At 50.5% G+C, this 22,536-nt stretch overlaps 2 protein-coding genes and 1 long non-coding RNA gene across 4 annotated transcripts in view; 2 read left to right on the forward strand and 1 right to left on the reverse strand.

The window, feature by feature from the left end:
• Positions 1 to 1,583: 1,583 nt before the first annotated feature.
• Positions 1,584 to 6,342, reverse strand: TSPAN1 (tetraspanin 1). Its single transcript, XM_061120055.1, has 8 exons — positions 6,197 to 6,342; positions 5,695 to 5,759; positions 3,161 to 3,367; positions 2,864 to 2,938; positions 2,664 to 2,762; positions 2,431 to 2,586; positions 2,245 to 2,328; positions 1,584 to 2,058 (listed from the first exon to the last, which is right to left on the reverse strand). Exons 2-8 carry the CDS (start codon positions 5,749 to 5,751, stop codon positions 2,011 to 2,013), a joined length of 726 nt encoding a protein of 241 aa, XP_060976038.1. The 5' UTR covers positions 5,752 to 5,759; positions 6,197 to 6,342; the 3' UTR covers positions 1,584 to 2,010.
• A 3,243-nt stretch (positions 6,343 to 9,585) lies between these two features.
• Positions 9,586 to 10,147, forward strand: P3R3URF (PIK3R3 upstream open reading frame). The gene is made up of 2 exons (XM_061122022.1): positions 9,586 to 9,829; positions 10,104 to 10,147. The coding sequence occupies exons 1-2, from the start codon at positions 9,586 to 9,588 to the stop codon at positions 10,145 to 10,147; spliced, it is 288 nt and encodes a 95-aa protein (XP_060978005.1).
• A 4,577-nt stretch (positions 10,148 to 14,724) lies between these two features.
• The window catches only part of LOC133040331 (uncharacterized), a 32,850-nt gene continuing 25,038 nt past the window's right edge, over positions 14,725 to 22,536 (forward strand). For both annotated transcript variants that reach the window (XR_009688949.1, XR_009688950.1), the window contains exons 1-2: positions 14,725 to 14,938; positions 21,899 to 22,071. This is a non-coding gene — a long non-coding RNA (uncharacterized LOC133040331). The remainder of the gene's footprint in view (positions 14,939 to 21,898; positions 22,072 to 22,536) is intronic.

The raw sequence follows: 22,536 nt of genomic DNA on the forward strand, positions 1-22,536 counted from the left end.
TTCCAGGGAAAAGCAATCATTTTCATTGGATTCTTAACCAGTGATCCAGAGATTAGGAAGATGTAAATCATGCAAGTCTGCCAGAAGATGGAAGAGATTATCCAGAGGAGTAGTTGATAAAGCCCAAGGCATGGCATTTGGGGAATCTGTGAAGGACTTAAGTTCATGAAAGTGAGTATAGGACAGTTTGAGAAGGGGTCTGCCTGCAGAGCCCTTGTAAATTGAGCCGGATGAGCTCCTTGTATGGAGCCTTTAGCCAAGGAGGCAGGAACTGGCAGGAACTCTGCCCTGTCACCAGCTCTCTGCCCCTGCCTCTGCCACTGGTGCCTGGAGCCCTGCTTAGTGATGGCAGGGGCAGTATGTGGCTCCGACATTTCTCGCCACCTTGACGCCTTCAGTGTTTGCCTCCAGAGGTAGAGATAGTGTTCGAGGTGCCACAAAAGCCAGGTAGAGGAGCAATTAACCCATAATGAGGTGGAGGAGGCCCGCCCAGGGCAAACAAATCCCTTGCAGCCTCTGTGTATGCACCTGGGGGTGGGGCAGAGTGAGGCACAGAGAGGTGGGGTGGGTACTGAGTGCCCCACCTGCCCATTCCCCAGCAGACTCCTGATCTGGGCCTTTGAAGACTAGCTCGGACTGTGTTGCACTGGCAAGGTTGCAGTTCTTTTTTGGACTCAGGACAAGTGATGGTTCTGGGTTGCCCTAGTAAAGCCTGGGAAGAAGGATCCAAGGGTCAAAGGGAGGCAAGGAGGACTGGTTTGCTAGGCTGGACTTGGCTTGGAGGTAGACACTATACCCTCTGGCCATGGCCCCCCACCTTAGTGCTCTCTCTTCTGCAGCAGTGATCAGATGGTTGTGTGGGATGTTGTGACTTAAAAGTGAATCATGCTGCCATGTCAGCCAAGACCCCACCTGGCTCAGGAGTCAGATGGGCTGGACCCAAATCCAGGCCCAGCTTTTCACAGGAGGTTGTGGGCCTGGAACAAGTCACTTGGCCTCTCTAGGCCCAGTTTCTGGAACATGGGGGTAGTTAAGACTAAATAAGAGATCATATCTATAGGGCACTGGGTGACCAAGACAGAGTAAATGAAATTCTTTCTGATGGCCCCAAAGCAGGGACAGGTGCGGGGCTCTGCCTGCCTGGGAAGGGTAGGCAGCTTGGGTGCCCTGGTTGGGGCTTCTGGAGGGCTTCCCAGAACTTAAGCAATGACCCTCTTCCATTGTCTTGGCAGTATTTTTAGTCTCCCTGCCCCCTATTTGGGCACAAGCTTGTTATTTTCATAGTTTTCCAGTCCAGTGCCCCTACCCAGGAAGGGGTAGTTTCAGGCCAAAGTCCTCCCACATTATAGGGCTGCAGACTGGCCCAGCCCCCACCACCTCCCTCAGTGTCCTCTTGGTCATTCTTGTTAAGCTCCCTTCCAGGTCTGCAATCCAAATGAAGGTGAGAAATAGCCACCCACCTCCATGCTACTTCCCTTCTGCTGCCTTTCCAGGAGCCTCTGAGTCAACAACCCCACAGGAGTTTGAGGCCAGTGTAGCCAAGTTTGAGGTCCCTCTCCCCAAGGATACACAGAGTCCAGACAAACATTTTAATGGGTTTATGAGTCCTGAAATGCCTTCTACACATCCGCTCGGTAACTGCTGATTTTGTATATGCTCATGATATGGGCTGCCTTTCTCTAATCCCCCCTGTGGAGTACTGGGATCCCCAAGAGCACCCGCCCCTCCCTTGCTCTAAGGGGGTATCAAGTGTTTAAGGGACAGACTGGAGGAATGGGTACGAGGATTGGCTGCCTTAGGGGCTCTGGAATAGGAGGACCCCAAACCCACCAATAGAAGGAAATGTCAGGCTCCAGTTGAAGGGGGTGGTGTCCATTTGGCCCCGAGTCCAGAGGAACAAAGTCAGGTCAACTCCGGCCCAAGAGACACTGTTAGATCCTGTCCCCACCCTGATCACTGCCTCTTCACAGTTCTCATTCGACAGCAGCAGTGGTGGAAGGAGAAGCCAACTTATTCCAGATTGCAGTATAGATACATGGACACAATCATGGCAGCCAGCTGGTGGGAAAGGAACAGGGAGAGATGAAGAGACATACCGGGTTCCTTAAACTTTAGTTCCCTGCCCCCTAGACACTGATCGTGAAGTTTTGTTAGAAGTCTGTCTCTTCCAGAGAGGCCTCAGAGATGGGTCAGGCAGCCCTGAAACAGGGTGGAGGATATCCTGCCCCAAGCTCTTCTCCTTACCTCCAAGCCCCCAATTCCGGCTGCCACACCACCCACAGTGACTGCATTGGTTCGGATGTCATGGAGAAGCTGTTTGAAGCATCCCTTGGGGGAGGGGAGAGAGCATCTACAGTCAGCAGCTGCTCCCACTCTCATTCAGCACCCTGAGGCCGTTAAAGCATCCCAACCTCCTGGGCCAACCTTTACCTGAACACTCATGTTATGGGCATTGACACTGGTGCAGGGTTCCACGAGCGAGCGGTTGACACTGTCATAGCAACAGTATGGGGGAAAGGTACCACTGCCCATTACGTAGGGCGAGCCCTCAAAATCTGTATAGTTGGTGAAGCCACAGCACTTGAGCTGGAGATGAAGAAAAGATGATCAGAGGGGCCTTGCTTACTTCTCCCCACCCCCAAGTCTCCCCCAGCCCACCTTACCCCTTCCATGGTGGAGTTCCACACTTGAGTGAAGTCTTTTTGGGAACCGTACTCTTTCTTGATGTTGGGCACCACCACCACCGTCAGGAAGTTCTCAGCCTGGGTGGGGAAGGCCAGTGTTTACAGCCTGGTGGGGAGGGCGTGGCCCCCTCTCAGGGCTCTGCCCAATGGTACCCCCTTGCCCCATCCCTGTTCCTCACCAATGTAGTGTACACCAAGGCGACCACAGCAGCTGCAACCTCAGCAATGAAGATGAGGAGGAGGATGAAGAAGAACTGAGTGGAGAACAGGGATCTGAGTTTTAGGGAGAGAGAGCCTCTCATGCCTTCCTTACCCTAACCGTGCTCTGCCCTTCCCCACATGAAAACAAGGCAGGGGCCCCGTTTGCTGAGACCCCTGGAATCCAGAGCAGGGTTTGGGGATCCCCAGGGCCTAGTGTCAAGGGTGAGGGGACCCTGGGCTTTGGTTATGGGCCTGTGGAGCTGGGTTTGACACACCGTCATGAGGGCACACTTGTTCTCAGTCTGGGCACCGTAGCAGCCCAGGAAACCAAGAGCGAAGAGCACAGCACCGGCTGCGATGAGGAAGTAGCCCACGTTGACGAACTGCATGGCAGTGGATGACATCGGCCCGAAGATCTTCATAAAGGATGGTCCGTCAACCGACACCCAGATGCCCACTGCCAAGAGGGCTGCGCCACACAGCTGGGGACAGAGAGGCAGACTTTGAAACAGCGCTGCCAGGCAGCTGCCTATCACACAGCTGAGTTAGGAAGATGGGAGATAAGAAACTTTCCCATTTATTGGGTATGGAGTCCAAAAACTCATCCTGTAGGGAGTTCTGGCTCATCTTTAGAGCCAGAAAGATGGGAGCTGGGACACTGCAGTTAGCACCAGACTGCACATCTAGGCAGATGTAAATGGGACCAGGGATTCCAGAAATAGCCACAGGGTGTGGGGGAGGGGCAAAGTTTCCCTTACTGCTGCCAGGGTCCTGCCACATAGCTTGAAGCACAAACAAGCAGGTGAACACCTGCCCCACCCCCACCCCCACCCAAAAGCCACCTCCCCCCATTTCACTTCTGGGTTATAGGTGCCTGGAACACCTCGGTTCTCTGATAGGCAGAAAGAGGAGGGTGGTAGCATTGAGCAGGTTCAACGGTCACTATAGCAACTGAGGCGTGGCTGAGGTTTACACCTGCTCCTAACCTTGGAGAGGGCAATGGTAAGAAGGGACACCCACCCTAAGGCCCCCCATTTGGGTCCCTTCCAGGACGAGCTTAGATCTCTCCTTGCCACACAAATGGAAATTGAGGCACCAGAGATGGAGTACAGCCAGAGCTCTTAGAGGCTCTGCCCCACCTCAGAGGGGATCCTGAGGCCGAGACTGGAAAGGAGGGCACTGCCCAGTTCCCATAGCTCTTCAAGCAAAGCCTCACTGATCCAGGGCTTCAGTGGGTGAATCAGCCTGACACCACCCAGGTGTCCAGTCCCCACTTTCCGGCTATGGAAACTGAGGCTGGAACCAGGAGCAAGGTGGCAGGTTGTGGGTGGATCCAGGCGTGTTTGCCCCAGGACACAAAGCCGGGCTTCTAGCCTGCGGGGTCAGATTTCAAGGAGTCGGAGGCCTGCCCTGCCTGGGCAACAGAGGCCAGAAACCAAACCGGATTTGCCTTTAACCCCCTCAGGCCAGAGCCGCTGTGATCCAGAGCCCTGCAATCCTGCTGCCTTCTGCAGATACAGGGATAAAGGCTAATTCCCTGAAAGGAGAAGAAGCCCAAGGCACGTACTACACTAGCGTCAGAGAGTGTCCTCACCCCCAGCCCAATTCCTCCAAATTCACCTACACTTCATGTCTCCATTTCCTCATCCTTTGCTTACTCTCACCCAGTTTCCTGTGGCTTCGAGGTCTCTGGTGACAACCTGTGTTCAGCCATGGGCGTATCCTCCTTGACTTTCTGACACCTTGCTCTCTTGCTTTGCTTCCTTATGCTCTTTCTCCATTTGCTTCCTGGTGGCCTTTTCTCTGTTTATCCCTGACAAGTTGAGTTTCGCTGTATGTGCTCACCCTGCCCATGGCTTCAATGACCACCTATGGGCACATGACTTCCAAATATCCTGAGCTGCAAGTCCACTGGGTACATGGCTGCTGGTGAACTACCCACCAGGTTTGCTCTCGATGGAGAGGCGATGTGGTCATCATCTCCAAGACCTCTGTCTCCCTAGCCCCTTCCTCCAACCTCAGCCACCATCCAAGAGCTTTGTCCTTTGTCCATGTTGTCCATTTCTTCCCAATTTCACCACCATCTCTAGATTCATACCTCATTGGTCAGCTTCCTCAAACATGCCCTATACAGTCTGTTCCTGGTTTTCTGAACAATATCTGATTTCATTGCCTCTGGGTCTTTTTGCATGCTTTACCAACCCCCTCACTATGCACAAATTCCTAGCCTCAGCTATTTCCTTCTAGAAGTCTTCTCTGACTAGGCAGGGTTCAAGCCCCTCCAACAGGCCCTGTGTTCAGACCACATATACTGTGGAAAACTGGTCGCCTATCTGGCCTGTTGGACCCAAGATCCCTGAGGGCACAGAGTCTTAGGCAGTGTTTGTTGAATAAATACAACAAATTCTGCTTGAAGCCGAAACTCTGCTCCCATATCTCTGGACCTTCTCAGCTTTTGGCTCCCCATCATACACAGGCCACTGAGTTTCCTTCCACAATAGGTGAGCTTGGGCAAAACCCTGCCCCCCGGCAAGGCCCCAGGCTGTTAGCCTACCCTGCCCTGCTCTAAGCCTGAAACTTCCTGGAAGGAGAGGACGCCCCTAAACTTCTCCACCCCAAATTGTGTGGCAGCTAGGTTGCTCCTGGGACCAAGACTCAGCCTTCGGGGAGACTTCCACATCTCATCATCAGGAGAAACTTTCAGGAAGAGTATGGACATAGCAATCTCTTATTCCTCGGTTGGGGCTCTACTCAGGTTAAGGCCCACTCCTGTAGGGAACCCCAAAGAACCCATAACCTCCATACTTACAAAGATGAGCATATTGAAGAGGATCATCATGACCTTAATGAAGCTGAAGCACCCCATGGTGGCTCCTGGGAGGCAGACATGTGGGAATTAGGATCTCGCTACCTGCCCGCTTCCACCAGCCTGGACTGACATACCAGACTCCAGCATCCTGGACTCACATAATTACCAAGTTTCTCCTGCCTCTGGACTCTGACGCCTCAGGACTTTCCCCAGTTCCCATCCTGACACCCCTAACCCTCTGTACTGCCCAGGCCCTCTACTAACACCTGACACTTTGACATTCTAACATCCTACCTGCGTCCATCCCACAGGCACCCCAAGCCTGATTCCCCCACTTCAGGGTCACTCCATGTCCTTACCTGGCTCCTGCTTATCCTGGACTTTCGACTCCCCCCACCCCAGACCAATCCTAGACTCTTCCAGGACCCTCCCCGTGGCCCTTTCAGCTCCCCAAACCTGATTGCTCTCTCTTCGCAGGAGAGTCTCTATCCTATGCCATCACCTGGTCAGGGGTCCTGGTAGTCAGTTCTGCAAGAGGGATCTGCTGAGGCTCCAGAGGGGATCACAGCTCCGGGGGAACAGCCACTGAGTGAGCAGGCGGGAGGCAGCGCTGGCTTTCACGGCACTGCTCACCTGTGGGCGGGGCAGGAGCTTTAAAGGCTCCTTCTGCCCGCCCCCCCCCCCCCCCCCCCGCCCCCGTTGGCCTGCCCCTGCTGCCCCCTGCTGCTGGCCGCTTCCTCCCCACAGCCCCAGCAGCCTCAGGCCTCCGCCTGGCAACGCCAACCACAGCAACGCCCCTCCTGATCTGAGTAAGACAGCTGTCTGGGGCTGAGGTGAGCAGCCCCCCAGAACCGTGTGCCTTCCACAGCAAGGCACAGTTGCTTCCTAAGCTGCACCTGCTGAGACGCCCGGACACACCCTACATGCTCGCAGGTACACACACCTGCCCAAGCTGTATATTCACACCCACATACACACATCAACTCCTAGTGCTCTCGAATGCACACTTGCACAGGCACACACACCTGTGAACTCTGTGTGGGCTGACTCCTAGCGACAATCCACAGAGCAACCTCTGAGGTACATACTGAAACTCTCATACACACACACACACACACACACACACACACACTCTCATACAGGCATGCCCACACATGCTTTCAAGGAAGTAACCAAGGCTTGGCATTTTCTGCCCCCTCCTCTGAGTGGCAAACAAACAACTCTTCCTCTTTCTCCCTCCACGAAACTCCAACCCATCTCTTCCCTCCCTGCGTGTTTCCTCCCTCTCCTCCCTCCCCACACTTTTTCTCTCCTCAGTCCTCTCAGCATTCTGTATACACCCCTTCCATTCCTGCCAGCAGAGGGCACCATGGTCCCACAAAAGCACTGTCTGCCCCTGAAAGTTCTACAGCTCTCTGTTTTACCCATCTTCACGAGTCCTTTCCCAGCTGCTGATGTCGGCTGCTGGGAAAGTTCTGGCTTTTAAGTCACTCAAGCCAAGCGCTCCAATCCTGGTTCTGTTGCTTATTAGCTGTTTGACCCTGGGGGCATTTCTTAGACTTGTATTTGAGCTTCTATTTCCTGATCTGTATAACAGAATAGTTACGGGATTTTAAGACGAGATTAAAAATGAGATTTTTCTTCCCATTCTGGGACATAAGGGAATGACCACAGAGTGAAAAGTTCAGAACAAGGAGAGTCACAGCCAGAGGGGGTGTGGGGTGGAAGATTTTTAATTTGTTTTTATAATGGCAGGAGGCAGCTGAAGAGACAGGAAAGAGAGGAAGGCTGTTAACGTGAATATTTGTACAGATATGTTTTCAATGTGTAACTTACATCGTAAGTTTTTTTTCACTTTTCACAATAATCCTATAAGATTCTCTTTTCATCTGCTTTTTCAATATGGGGAAAGAGAGATATAGAAGTTAAGTGCACATTTCTGAATGAATGAATAAATGCAGAATGTGCTGTGTGCTCAGTTGCTCAGTTGTGTCCAACTGTTTGTGACCCCATGGGTTGTAGCCCACTGGGCTCCTCTGTCCTTGGGATTCTCCAGGCAAGAATTCTGGAGTGGGTTGCCATTTCCTCCTCCAGGGGATCTTCCCGACCCAGGGATTGAAGCCAGTGTCTCCTGCAATGACAGGTGGATTCTTTACCACTGAGCCATTTGGGAAGCCTTGACTGCAGAATAGCAGGAGTTAAATGTCTGGGCTTTGGACCTTGGCCATCCCAGATTTGAATCCTTGCCTGCCTCTAGTTGTGTGACTTCACTTAACTAAGCCTGGGTTTCCTTGTACAGTCGATTTTCGTCATTCATGGATTTCACATCTGTGAATTTACCCACTCATAAAATGATCTGTAACTCCAGAGCACAGTCATGGCACTTTTGTGGCCATTCATGTACATGTGCAGAGCAGCAAAAAAATTCAAGTTGTCCAACACGCTTGTTCTCAGATAAGATTGAACAAGGGGATGCTCTGCCTTCTTGTTTCAGCTCTCATAATAGAAACGAGTCTTCTTTGTGTGGCCTACTTATTGTCTGTCACTTTTTTGCATTTATGTGCTTTTTGTCAGTGATTTTGCTATTAAATACCCCCCTCCAGCATAATGCTGAAGTGCTCTCTAGTGTTCCTAAGTACAAGAAGACTGTCATGTGCCTTATGAAGAAAATACTTGTGTTGGATAAACTTTATTCAGGTACATGTTATAGTGCTATCGACTATGAGTTCAATGTTAATGACATCAATATATTTTAAATGAAGCACCTTTAATAGAAACACACATAAATTAGGTTATTGGTTAGCTGACAAGATATTGTGACCAGAGCTTGGTATGAATTTAATCCTGTATTTCTCCTGGAAGCATTGGCTAGATAGTTGCTAATACCATGATTGTGGTGACTGTATTAGAACATAACTACCACGAATAATGAAATTAGAAGATGCTTGCTCCTTGGAAGAAAAATTATGACCAACCTAGACAGCATATTAAAAAGCAGAGACATTACTTTGCCAACAAAGGTCTGTCTAGTCAAAGCTATGGCTTTTCCAGTAGTCATGTGTGGATATGAGAGTTGGACTATGAAGAAAGCTGAGCACCGAAGAATTGATGCTTTTGAACTGTGGTGTTGGAGAAGACTCTTGAGAGCCCCTTGGACTGCAAGGAGATCCAACCAGTCCATCCTAAAGGAGATCAGTCCTGGGTGTTCACTGGAAGGACTGATGCTGAAGCCGAAACTCCCAATACTTTGGCCACTTCATGTGAAGAGTTGACTCATTGGAAAAGACCCTGATGCTGGGAGGGATTGAGGGCAGGAGGAGAAGGGGACAACAGAGGATGAGATGGCTGGATGGCATCACTGACTCGAAGGGCATGAGTTTGAGTAAACTCCAAGAGTTGGTGATGGACAGGGAGGCCTGGCGTACTGCAGCCCATGGGGTCGCAAAGAGTCGGACACGACTGAGCAACTGAACTGAACTGAACCACGGATAATTATAATCGACTGTATGTGAAATAGGAATAATGATAGAATCTCCTTGTAGGGTTGTTGTGGGATTAGATGAGGTAATGTTTGTGAAGGACTTGGCACCATAGCTGGCACATAGTAAGTGCTCAGTAAACAATGTTAATATTATTAACATTGGATGAGTGAAATGTGAGGGAGTGAATTTTTTACTCAGAGTTCTTTTCCCAAGGGGCTAAACTGAAGTTTTCTGTCTCTGGGACTGGATCTCTGGAGGGAATTGTGAGGGAGTCAGACCCTTAGGGAGGGGCTGGGGACCAGGATCTATAATAAAGAGCATCACTCTTACACAAGCTCTGTATGTCATAGAGGCCTCGTTGCCCTGGTCAGTAGCACCATCAGGCACCTTACAGAAGCTCACTGCGCCCATGGGGCCTTCTCAGCTTGTCCGTGCCCCTCGGCCCGGGGGCTTAAGGTCCCCCTACCGTAGGCCAGGCGTGGGTTGGCCTCGGCCCCGCTTTCCCAAGATGTTCAAGTGTAGCCGCAGAAGGTACCGGCAGAAACGGCAAGGCCCAGCTGGCACCACTGTAACCACCAATCTTGCCACTGTGGCCACGGATATCAACGACACCCAAACTGCCACCACCAGGGTGTTGATCCTTCCACCGCAAGGTGGGCTGAGGGCCCTGAGCCAGGGTGGGGTGGCGTGGGGGAGGAAAACAGGGCCACTGAAGTCCTACCCACGTGAGCCCTGTGCAGGCACTCTAGGGGACACACCTTCTGTGAATTATCGCCCCAAGGCATGGTGGGGTCTTGGCAGGCACCCCAGAGGCTGAGCGCCTTAATGGAGGAGGACATGTTGGCTCAAGTGGATGGCTTGGGAAAATGGGAGAGTCTAAGAGCAGTGGGGCTTCCTCACACTTTTTCCTCTCTCTCCTCTCCTCAGTTCTCAGACACCTCTGTCAACCTGGCAGCTTTCTGATCCTCTAGAAACATCCAGAAACTAGTCCAGAAGCTTGGCTGGCTCCGGACCTTCATCTCCTCAGGGCCACGGGCAGTGAACAGCAGACAAATACAGTCCTTTCTGCTCCAACTACTTTCCTCCTCTCCCAGGTGCTTCCAGCTGACTATAGAGGGTATGAGGGCAGGGCTAGGGCTGAATGCTCCCAGGGATAGGCTTCAGCGGCAGTAGCAGGCATCACAGGAAGACATTGGAAGGACAGAACAAGGACAGAACACATACCATCTTTGGCTTCAGCTTTTGCTCTGGCCTATGAGGTGGGGGTCCTTCCTGCCTTGCACTCCCATCAGAACAGGGAAGAAGGTCTCCGTAGACATCTTGGAAGGTATAGGGACCTGGGTCGTTGGGGAGAAGGGTAGAGGCGTAAATCAGAAAAAGATGGCATGAAAGACAGATTGCACTGCTCCAGTGTAATAAGTGCCTGAGGGTGAGGTGTATGTGCCTCTGTGTGCTGTGAGGGTCAGTGTGAGTGAGACGGAGAGAATGGAGGTTGAAGCAGATGTGGCTGAGTGTGCCTTTGCGATGAGTGTGTGTCTGTGGCCAGCTGTGTGTGTCAAGGTGTGCGTGTGTGAGGGTATGAATGGGCCAGGGAGGCAGGCATCTGCTCCACCAGGAGGAATGAAGGTCAAGAGGGGGGAATGGGGTCACCCGGAAGTAGGAAAGGGTTAGCTTCCGAGGGGGTGCACCACCTTCAGCCCCCACAACCATTCTCTGAGGTTGGTATTTTCCCGGACTAACAGCTGAGCTGGGGCGTTTGGGGGTGGGGCGAGACTGAGTTAGTGTCCAGGAAGGGGGAGGGTGCTAAGCACTCAGGCCTGGGGATTTTCCATTTGGATTTCTGCATGTGCGCCCATGTGTCATCGGGTGTAACTGGGTTTCTGTGGGGTGTGTCTCCGTGGAGTTTGTGTCTCAGAGGCAGGAAACACTGTGAGGGACTGTCTCTCATGTGTCACTTTATGCACAAGTGAGTGAGTGTCCCAATGTCCCGAGGTCTGGCTCCAGTTCCAGGAGGGTGGGGGTGGGAGTGAACTGTGAGACCTCTGGCCTGGCCCCCTGGGAAGCCTGTGAGGAGAAAATGAATTGTGTCTGCTTTCCTCCACTCTAAGGCTTGCCAGAGACTAGGTGGGACCTGAGAGGGGGAGGGGGGGCAGAGAATTCACTGACATGCCGTGCCCAGACTATACTGGTGGAGGATGAGGCTTCTTGGGGTTTGGGGGAAGGTGCTGAACCCCCAGTCAGAGCTGGAGGCTGACTAGCTAGTGCCCAAAGCCCACAAGGATGCCCACGCATATAAAGACATGTGACACAGTCCAGGAACTCATGCAGACATATAAACACAACTGGTACTCACAGATAAACAATGTAACAAATTCACACCTGCATGCAAGTACACGCCAAGTACACCCCTATAAACAGATATATGCACTGACACAAATACATATAAACCTTCCCACCTGACACAGGTAACAACACACACACATGCCTACAAATGAGCACACACACACAAACATGCATGCACCTGGTTACAGCACACAAGCATGTAGACTGACATATGCAATCCTGCTCATGCCAGCACAGGCACACACTCATGCAAACACACTCACCAGACTTCCCTGCCCCTGTGGCCTTGGGACGCAGAAGCCTCCCTTCCCCTATGTGAGAGAGTGTGTGTGTAGTGGGGGTGTGTGTGCATGCCCACCCTTGTGTCTCTGTGTATCTGAGGCTGTGAGATTGTGTGTGGATGTGTGTGCGTGCACGTGTGCGTGTATGTGTGTGTGTGTGTGTGTGTGTGAGAGAGAGAGAGAGAGAGAGAGGGGGTTGCTTAGCTGTGGGAACCGGATGACATCATCTCTTCTGGCTATTTTTAGCTTCCTCTGCAATGACGGCTCCTTCACTGCCCCTCCCCCGCCAGGTTCCCAACTCTCCTTCCCCTTCAAGCTCCCAGAGACAGCCACAGCCAATGGTCCCCCTCATCTTAGTCTAGGTGACCCCCTGGATCACTAATCCAATTCACTCTCTCCCACCTCAGTCATGGCTCCCTGGAAGCTGAGAACACCAGGCTCCCAGGCCAGAGGAGGAGACTCGGGCAGTATAGCAGCCTGGAGAAGGGGCCTGGGTTAGGTGAGCTGACCTGGCTGGTCTCCAGCCCCTAGGGTGCCTCTCCTTCTGCTTTTCAATCTGAAATTGTGTCTCGGTCAGTAGTGCCTGCTATGTGCCAGGGAGGATGCCAAGTTCTGGGGATAGCGCAGTGAGCATGACCATGGGAGTTCTTCCTGGTTAGAGTTGCAGCTCAGTGGGAGACAGACATTAAACAGAGCACACAGGTGCAGCCCTGAGCTGCAGCAAGGGCTCTGAGTTGGTAACGAGGGCATTCAGGCTGGGATGATGGTCTGTCTCTCATAGAGGTGACCTGAGGAAACCAGAGGGACACACTCCCTTTACCTTATACCTCTCACCCCAACCACCACAGCTCCAGAATGCCACCAAACCCTGCTTCCTTCTCGAACCTCATGCTGTGCTCCCAACACTGTACCAGCCCACCATCCACTTGGTGGTCCACTGCTTTTTGTGGCTCTTTTCTTTGGAGCGTCCCCACAGTTGATCCCTGGGAGGCAGTGCAGTGTTCCCCATCTATAGGTGAGGAAACTGAAGGCCAGAGAGGGGTAGTACCAGACCACACCTGCCCCTGCTCAGGGAGCAGCCCAGAGAAGATGGCAGGCAGGTGGAGGAGGAAGCGGTGGTGGCACTGGAGTAGAAGAAGCAGGGGATGACAGCAGGAGGTGGGGGAAGGGGTGCCTGTGGCCTGAGGGACTCGTGCCTGGAGTAGGGCTTCCTGCTTTACCCAGCCTGGGGCAACCACTGGAAAATCGGGTTTGGCAGCTTCAGCTGGGCTGCAGGGCTGGAGGAGAGGTCTAGACCACAGGGAGGTGGCCTGGAGGCGGGCCTATCCTCTAGCATGGAGTGTGGCCAAATGGTCTCATTGGGGGAGCATTTTATAATACTGGGACCCTTTGGAGAGTGTGGGCTGAATTCAGGAGCCCAGAGTTTCCATTCTCTGGTGTGACACTTAGAAACTCTTGCCCCATTCTTGGCCTCAATGGCCCCTCCCAGAAAGTTGCTCTGGAGGATCAGTTTCTCCACTTCCAATTCCTGCCCTCCTGGGAGGGCAACTCCTGTTTCCTGGGAGCCTGACTTAGGCACAGGAGCACAAAGCCAGTGGGTAGGGGCTGACCAGACAGCCCCTAGGGCGCCAGGTTGGAGGTCCCTTGTCACCAGTGGGTCAATGGCCGGAAGCCCAGCTCCAGCCCTACAATGCAATACCGGTCACCCCACCCTTACCAGTGCCCTCACCCCCACCCCCACTTCTGGCCTCTGTTGCTTCCTCACCTTCAGGGAAAGCTGCAGGGCTCCCTTGGGGATCTCCCGTATCTCCTCCACTGGCTCCCTGCCCTGTGCTTAACCTTCCCCCTCTGCCCATTTGAGCAGGCCAGTCTCCCAGTAAACTTTCTTTTCCTGGACCTTCAGGCAGTCCAGGGAGGAAAGGAAGCTGGGTGGGAGGGCTGTAAAGGAGCCTGCTTTTCCTCTTGCCCTCAGATGTTGTTGTTCAGTTGCTAAGTCGTGTCCAACTCTGCAACGCCATGAACTGTAGCATGCCAGGCTTCCCTGTCTTTTACCATCTCCTGGAGTTTGCTCAGACTCATGTCCATTGAATTGGTGATGCCATCCAACCATCTCATCCTCTGTCATCCCCTTCTCCTCTTGCCCTCAATCTTTCCCAGCATCAGGGTCTTTTCCAATAAGTTGGCACAATGGGTGGCCAAAGTATTGGAACTTCAGCTTCAGCATCAATCCTTCCAATGAATATTCAGAGTTTATTTCCTTTAAGATTGACTAGTTTGATCTCCTTGCAGTCCAAGGGACTCTCAAGAGTCTTTCCCAACACCACAGTTCAAAAGCATCAGTTCTTCGGTGCTCAGCCTTCTTTGAGAGGTTTGGGGGAGGTGGGTGGACTGAGTGCATGGGCCTAAGACTGAGCTTCCCAGGGCATGTCTCATACCTGGCAGCCCCAGGTGAAGTAGGAATGCTACCCTTGACCCATCCAACTAGCTTCTTCCTCTGCCTTCAGCGAATTCAGAGATAAGAACCTAGAGCAGATATTTGCATCCTCTGGAGGACAAACACAAGAAACTCATGCCAAGTGAATTCTGACTGTTGTCATCATGTCAATGACAAATTTATGAAACAAAAATCACAAAATTCTGGATGCATAGAATCCGTAGTCACAGAATCTTAGCATCACAGAATTCTAGCATGGTGCAATGCAAGTAAAAGCATCTTAGAAACACAGAATTCTGACATCAGTGAGTCCCAGATGACAAGGCTAGAGTGTCCTTGAGATGGAAGTCTTGAAAAGTCAATTAGTAAAGGGTGGAGGTCTAAATCTGGGCATTCCCCACTGGTGATGCGCACAGTAATTCTCACATGAACTTGAAGGAGGAGGCAGAGCTTGGGACACGTGAGTTTAGTTAGGATGAGGAAACACACCTGCAATAAACAAGACAGAAGACAGACCTCTTTCATAAGGACACATTCCTGGTTCCTGAGGGTGAGGGGAGTGAAGTGGCAGTGAGGAGAGAGGGGAACTACATAAACAAAGAAAATACAACCTAAAGAAGAGATCAAGTAGCAAAATACACTGGCCCTAATGCCTCCAGCTTCTCCAGGATTGGAGTGAACATCAGCTCAGGACATTTTCAAAGGTTAGTATGCATTGGAGTGGGTGACCCATGGCTGGCTTTTTTTTTTTTTTTTTTTTTGCTAGAAAGGTACCAAACAGAAAATAGTTCATATCCTACATTTTTCTTGGGGCTGCTGGCAGGAGCAACCCCTCTCCAAAGAGATGCTGATCTTGGAGCAACATGATGTACACCAAAGCCACTTTGTAGGGTGGGGTTCACAGCCCCCAGCAAGGCCCTGGTAAGGGACCTTGTGGAGGGCGTCTGTCTGGGGTGGTGCCTGTTGGGGGCGGGCATCTCTATGGAAGGAGCCAAGTTTGAGGCAGCATTTTGTATGGGGACCCTTGTCTGATTATGGGGTTGGTTACTCAGTAAACAACAGGGATATTTACCTAGCATTTCTGGGAAACTACTGCAAACTCAGGAACCCAGAAGGAGTGGCTCCAGAGAAAGGCAAATGCCAGGCCCTTCTGGGCATGGGAAATGGGGCAAAGTCCAATGGAGATCCTCCTGCTTGGCTGCCTGTCCTTGGATTCGGCCTTGACCTCTACCCACACTCCCCCTTGCCTCCTCCTCCTTGCTTGCCTGCTGCTCTACCTACCTACACCTGCTGTGTGATCTTTGGTAAATGTTGTCCCCTCTCTAGGCTCCCTTTGCTCTTTTTTGAAGTTTGTAATTGGGTCCTAAGTGCAGCTTTTAGTATTTTATAGTCCTGCTTTCTTCCAGATCAGTTTCAGCTTCAGATATCTCCATTCTCATCTTCCAGAGAAAGTGTCTGGCAGCTTCGGGGAGGAGGCAGGGAAGAGGGAATGGAAATAGTGCTCACATTTGACATGCTATGTGTGTCAGTGTCCATAATGAGTGTTTTTATAACACTCATCACTGGGCATCTTATGCAATGCCCACAACCACCCTGTGTATATAAATCATTGCTCCCATTTTATAGGTGAAGGAGCTGAGGTTCAGGGAGGGTAGAGAACATAAGCTCAAATCATTCAGCTAGGGAGCAATAGGAGTGGAATCTCAACCAGGTCTGTCTTAATTCTGAGCGCTGTGATTTCAGATTAGCATTATTCCATTTGGTAAAATGGAAGCCCATGGATCAGAGTTTCAGGGAGAAGTAGTCTCTCCGGCCGGCTCTGAAAGGTGACAAGTTCCACTTAGAAAAGTTTGCAGTCAGGACTGACAGCTCATGCTGTGAAAAAGCTGAACAGAGACTCCTTGTCTTGGGAACTCTGGGTATGCTCCAGCTCAGATTGGAGATAGCTGGACTGGGTTGAATGTGAGGAGGTTGGGTTGGAGAGTGGTCCTGGTTGAGAGGCTGCTGTCTCTGTTCTTGGAGATAGTGTGTATATGTTGGGGAGGGGCTGTGAGTGGAGGCTTCTTGACTTTCTGGGATGGGCTAGCCTCTGCCCCCTGAAGCTGGAGCTGATTGACAGGCCTCCAGGGCTTGGGGCAGGGGACTTTCCAGCTGGGATAGCATCCTGGCATGCTGGCACTAGTCTCACTACCTTAAGAGTGCCAGCACTTTTTGGATCCCTAAGACTCAGCAATGTGCACAACGGCATCAGGTAACTGACTCAAAGGAGGTGGAAGGATTTCAGATAGGTCTGGTCTGTCCAAAGATGGGTCATCATCAGGGGAAGTCACTGATTCATAGGGTGAGGACTAGGGGCACCCGGTGCAGGTGGGGGCAGTCATCTAAAGGATCCTTCACTGTAAGGGTGAGGAAAGAGTTTGAGGTCCAAAAAGGGAACAGGACTTGCCAAAGATTGCTTGGTAGATACACCAACAGAGATGTCAGGACTAAAAGAAAGGTTCAGATTTTGTATACTGCGAGCTTACGGAAGCAGGGCACAGACCTTTACAGGCCTCATGGAAAATGTGTAGGTGGGGGACTTCCCTGGATGTCCAGTGGCTACCACTCCATGCTCCCAATGCAAGGGGCCTAGGTTGGATCCCTGGACAGGGAACTATATCCCACATGCCAAAACTAAAATTTTCCATGCTGTAACTAAAGATCCCACACGCCACAGTGAAGATCAAAGATCCTGCATGCTGCAACAAAGATCCAGTGCAGCTAATTAAATAAATATTTAAAAAGAAAGAAAAGGTATAGATGGTTTTAAAGAAAGGACAACGTTTTAGCTGATGCAAAGGGATAAAACACATTCCTGGCTGAGAAACAGCAAGAGCAGCCATCTGGAGGGGGCACCGATTGGCCACCTGGGATGAATGAATTACCCCAGGAGGAAGAGAAATCTGATGCCCAGTGATACAGGGGTCAGGGCTGTCTGTACTCTGTGCTCAGTCACAGAGGTGGAGGCCGCAGGGATACAGGGTCCAGAAGCAGTTGGCGGGCCACTCTGAGGAGACCAGGGCTGGGAGACTTTGCAGTAGGGGTGGGAGCAGCTAGACTCTCTCCACCCCAGGGCGCCGGCTTTTCCTTTAACCCTAGCCTCGCAGGACCCAGGCCCTGTCCGAGGTCGGGGCCAGCTAAGGGGAAGATATTACACCTTTCTCGGCCAGTGTGCACACCTCCTCCCTTCAGCAGCTTACTTTCCACTTCCTCACAGCCTCCTATCCGGCCACTGGGCGGTGACGGGAGAGGGACGTCCTTGGCTTTAGGGCTTTGGAGGCTGTGAGCCTATCCAGTGTTGCTGTGATGCAAATCCGCTCTGGATTATTCCCGGACGTTCTTCCCTAAAGCGGGACGCACCCAGCGCCAGAGCTGGGCTGGAAGTGGGAGGGAGCTCTGCCCTGACCCGGGGACGCCAGGGCCTAGAACGGGGTGGGGGTGTGGGTGGGGTGCCTTCCTCGGTAGCCCTGGGATAGAGGTGGCGGTGGGAGCCCCGGGTGGGGTGGGGTGCGGGGCGGGGTTGGGAGCAGGGCTGTAATTAACGCACCGGAACGCCTGGTGTGGAGCCAGAAGCAGTGGTCTGGAACACCACTAAGAACCCAGCTAGGAGTGTGGAGGGTGGGCAGCTGGAACTCAGGTCCCTGCCTGAGGTTTTGGTGCAGAGATTTGAAGGTGTTGGACCCGGGACCATGCGTAGCGGTGGAGATCGTGGTGGGTATGTGAGTGGCTTGTGAGGGGCAGCCCCAAGCCTGAGCGTGGCTTGATCTCAGCACAGACATAGTTTGGACACCAAGACCGAATTTGAATGATCACTGTTCCACAGGGAAACCAAAGCTGGAGTTACACATCTGAGGCCTGAGAGCCTGAGACTGCTAGGGGGAGGGGAGAAGATAGGACAAGGTGGTTGGGGGTATTGGGTGCTGGGGCTCCAACTTCAGGAAACAGACCTGAAGAATGGTATGAACAGTTTATAGGAAATGCTATCCATACAAATCAGCAGGCATGTATAAACATAAGGAGAGGCATTTACTGAGTGACTACTGCATCCTTGACCAAGGATACTCAACACATTGACAAAAAGAGGAGTGCTTCTGCTTTTTTCTTGTTACTTTTATAATCAGAAAAGGACAATACAGCTCTTTTTATTTAAAAAAAAAAAAAAAAAGTAGACCTAGTTTTCAGCCCTAGAAAGCCTACTTACTGTTTGGCCTTGGAAAATTTGCTTCAACTTCTACAAGCCTCAGTTTTCCTATCTGTAAGATTAAGAATAACAGGTACTTCCCTGTGGTCCAGTGGTTGAGAATCCGCCTTGCAATGCATGGGACTCAGGTGTCATCCCTGGTGGGGGAACTAAGATCCCATATGCCATGGGGCAACTAAGCCCATGAACCACAATGAAATCCTACATGCTGCAACTAAGATCTGATGCAGCCAAATAGATTTTAAAAAGAAGAAAAAGAAGAAAACCTAGGCCAGGGTCTGTGGATTTGAGGATTAAATGAGTTGGGACAGCAAAGGTGCTTGGAACAGTGTTCAGCAAGTTGTAGCAGTGAAAACATAACCTAGTTTGGGGGTGAGGATGGGGAGCAAAAAGTCTCCTGGAAGAGTGGAAATCAGAGCAGAGTCTTAGAATATGAGTAGAAGCTTGTTGGTGGAAGAGGAAGAAGGGAAAAATGTTAATGACAGAGGGGACAGCATGAGGAGGAACAGGTTGGTGAGAAACGTGACTGAATTTGGGGGAAATAAGGAGGCATGAGGCGGGGAGTAGAAAGAGATGAGATTAGAAAGGTAAGCTGGGGCCAGATGTTCAAGGTAGAGGCTCAGTTCCTGAGGCTGGTTTCCTTTCTAAGAGCTGTTGAGGTGTTTTCAGCAGAGGCAGGAGGAGATAGATTCCTAATGGGGCAGTGTGGGGTCAAGGAGACCTGTGAGGAGGAAGGTAATGGCTTGAACTATGCGGCACCTGTGGGGTGGGAAGAAGTGGATGGATTTGAGAGAGGGAGGAGGGACAGGACTTGGTGACAGATTGAATAAGAGGCATATTTTGATTTCTTTTTTCCTTTTTGGCATGTGGAAATGTGGGATCTTAGTTCCCTGACCAGGGATCAAACCCATGCCCCCTGCATTGGAAGCATGGAGTCTTAACCCCTGGACCACCAGGGAAATCTTCATATCTTGATTTCTAACTTGGGTTCCCAGGGTGCTGCTGTTCTCTGAGACAGAGATCGAGGGATCAGAAAGAGTAACACATTTGAGGGGACTCTGAGTTCAGTTTTCAACATGCCTTTGATCTCTGAACAGACCCTCAATAATTGAGGTCCTGTTGTCCCATCCAGCAATTACTCTGTCCATAAGATGGGAGGGGTATCACCAGCACTACTGGCTGGCTGTTCCTTGGCTAGAACTGGGGAGAGATCTGGGTGTGGAGGCTGGGTTGGGGGTGCTGCTAACCAGTGGGCCAGACCTGGGAGCATTCCTTTGTGGTTCTTGACTGCTCAGCAATTTCTTTGGGCACAATCATGTTATAGGAACTTGAGGATTGAGTTGTCAAATGGTTCCCATAGAGAGTCCCTGGAGGGGGGCAGTGGGCTTCCCAAGTGGCCCTAGTGGTAAAGAACCTGCCTGCCAATGTAGGAGACATAAGAGATGTGGGTTCAATCCCTGGGAAGATCCTCTGGAGGAGGGCATGGCAACCCACTCCAGTATTCTTGCCTAGAGAATCCCTAGGACAGAGGAGCCTGGTGGGCTACATTCCACAGGGTTGCAAAGAGTTGGACACGACTGAAGTGACTTAGCACGCATGCACGGAGGACGCCAGTGCTCTGTGCTGTGGAGATTACTGTGTCCATTTTGTAGCTCAGGAAGCTGAGGTTCAGGAATTGAGAGTCAGAGTTTGGAAGTGAACAAAGTTCTGTGTGATGTCTTCTCACAATTCCAGCTGCCACATCATCAGTGGTGACATTAGATCTAAGAGGGTAAGGGAAAGCACCACAGCCATGGCTCCTTGAAGGAGAAATGCAGTCTAGAGGGGTTCTGGGGACTCAGGAAGGAGGCAGGGGAATTTCCTGGAGGTGGTACAATATGTGAGGTCATAGAAGCATAATCTTGTCTGTCTTTCCAGCCAGCGGTCATTGGCGATCAGCCACTGCCTGCGGTGAGGGAGACCTTGTCATCTGAGGGGCCTTTAGGCAGACTGTGTCCACAGAGCCCCAAAACTGGCAGGCTGGAATTCCTTCAAGGCATTTCAGGCCTGAAATGGAGGTACTTCTACCTCGATCTCTGGCATCCATCAGTCTGAGCATCCTTTCTGCACTGGTACTTCACTGGCAGCTGGAATCCTAGTTAGCCTGTTCATTTTCATATTAGGGTTCAGCACAAGTTTCTGTTCTGTTCCCAGGTTTTGTTTTACTTAAAAAAAAAAATCATGTGACAAAGTGATGAATTCTTTCTAAGGGAGGACTGACAATTACAAAAAACCCGATCTTTCTGTGAACAATTGGGGAGAATTTTTAGCATACACACAAAAAAATGTTGCTAACCTTCATCTGTCACTTATCAAGTGTTTTTTTTTTTTTTTCTCCAGGTGTCCAAATAACTTGCCATTGGTAAGGGATGGCCAAATTTAGGAGCTGAGAAGGGGTAGTTTAAAAAAAAAAAAAGTTTAAATAATATTTGGTCATTGTAGAAAATACAAGCAAATAAAAAGAGAAAAATTTTTTAAAAAAAAGAGAAAAATATCAAGCATCCATCAAGAGAGAAATACTGCTAACATTTTAAAGTATTTCCTTTTTTTCATTTCTGGGCATATGTAGTTTTCTTTTACATGGTTAATATACTGCATAGACAATTTTGTGTCTTGCTTTCTTAGTCAATAAAATTGTAGGAACTATCTCATGATTTAAAACCATTAAAAAATTTTATATGACTGCATAATCTTCTAGTATATGGAGTTACCATATATATATATTTTACCACTCCCCCATCCTTAGACGGAGAAGGCAATGGCAAACCACTCCAGTACTCTTGCCTGGGAAATCCCATGGACGGAGGAGCCTGGTAGGCTACAGTCCATGGGGTTGCACAGAGTCAGACATGACTGAGCGACTTCACTTTCACTTTTCACTTTCAGGCATTGGAGAAGGAAATGGCAACCCCCTCCAGTGTTCTTCCCTGGAGAATCCCAGGGATGGGGGAGCCTGGTGGGCTGCCATCTATGGGGTCACACAGAGTCGGACACGACTGACATGACTTAGCAGCAGCATCCTTAGACATACAGGCCTTTTCTTTCTTTCTTTCTTTCTTTCCCTCCTTCTTTCTTTCCTAAAATATTTATTAATGTTTTATTGTCTTTTTGCTTATGGCAGGTCTTAGCTTCAGCACACAAGATCGTCCACTGCAGCCTGCAGGCTTCTGTCTAGTCGAGTCATGAGGGCTTAGTTGCCCCATGGCATGTGGGATCCTAGTTCTCTGACCAGGGATCAAACTCATGTCCTCTTCAATGGAAGGTGGATTCTTAACCACTGGACCATCAGAGAAATCCCTCTTTCTTTCTTTGTTATTATAATAATGCTATGATGAAAATCTTTGTACATATATCTTTATCTGTATTTTGGGTTATTTTCTTATAGCTTTTTCCTCAATCAGCAAGCTAAATGATACAACCAGAGGCTCCATGACAGTCCCAAGGCACCATCAAAAGACCAAAAAGTGGGAGTGGCCCAGTTCCTGGCAATCTCCACTCCTTCCTCAAGATGCTTCCCAATGCCCACTTGACTTCACACTTCAGGATGTCTGGCTCTAGGTGAGTGATCACACCATTGTGGTTATCTGGGTCATGAAGACCTATTCTGTACAGTTCTTCCGTGCATTCTTGCCACCTCTTCTTAATATCTTCTGTTTCCCTTAGGTCCATACCACTTCTGTCCTTAATTGTGCCCATCTTTGTATGAAATGTTCCCTTGGTATCTCTAATTTTCTTGAAGAGATCTCTAGTCTTTCCCATTCTATTTTCCTCTATTTCTTTGCATTGATCACTGAGGGATGCTTTCTTATCTCTTCGTGCTATCGTTTGGAACTCTGCATTCAAATGGGTATATCTTTCTTTTTCTCCTTTGCCTTTAGCTTCTCTTCTTTTCTCAGCTATTTGTAAGGCCATCTAGAGCCAGATATCCTGGAGTGCAAAGTCAAATGGGCCTTAGGAAGCATCACTATGAACGAAGCTAGTGGAGGTGATGGAATTCCCGATAAGCTATTTCAAATGCTAAAG

The sequence above is a fragment of the Dama dama genome, chromosome 20, assembly GCF_033118175.1.
Source record: "Dama dama isolate Ldn47 chromosome 20, ASM3311817v1, whole genome shotgun sequence".
Classification (NCBI taxonomy): Eukaryota; Metazoa; Chordata; class Mammalia; order Artiodactyla; family Cervidae; genus Dama; species Dama dama.

Bases quoted from the DNA above. Each gene is read 5' to 3' on its own strand.
- TSPAN1 (XM_061120055.1), bottom strand. From the start codon at position 5,751: ATGGGGTGCTTCAGCTTCATTAAGGTCATGATGATCCTCTTCAATATG. The intron at 2,939-3,160 runs GTGTGTCAAACC...TTCTCCACTCAG, and splicing joins ACAAGTGTGCCCTCATGACG to TTCTTCTTCATCCTCCTCCT. The intron at 2,763-2,863 runs GTGAGGAACAGG...TTCCCCACCCAG, and splicing joins CCTTGGTGTACACTACATTG to GCTGAGAACTTCCTGACGGT.
- P3R3URF (XM_061122022.1), top strand. From the start codon at position 9,586: ATGGGGCCTTCTCAGCTTGTCCGTGCCCCTCGGCCCGGGGGCTTAAGG. The intron at 9,830-10,103 runs GTGGGCTGAGGG...TCCTCTCCTCAG, and splicing joins GTTGATCCTTCCACCGCAAG to TTCTCAGACACCTCTGTCAA.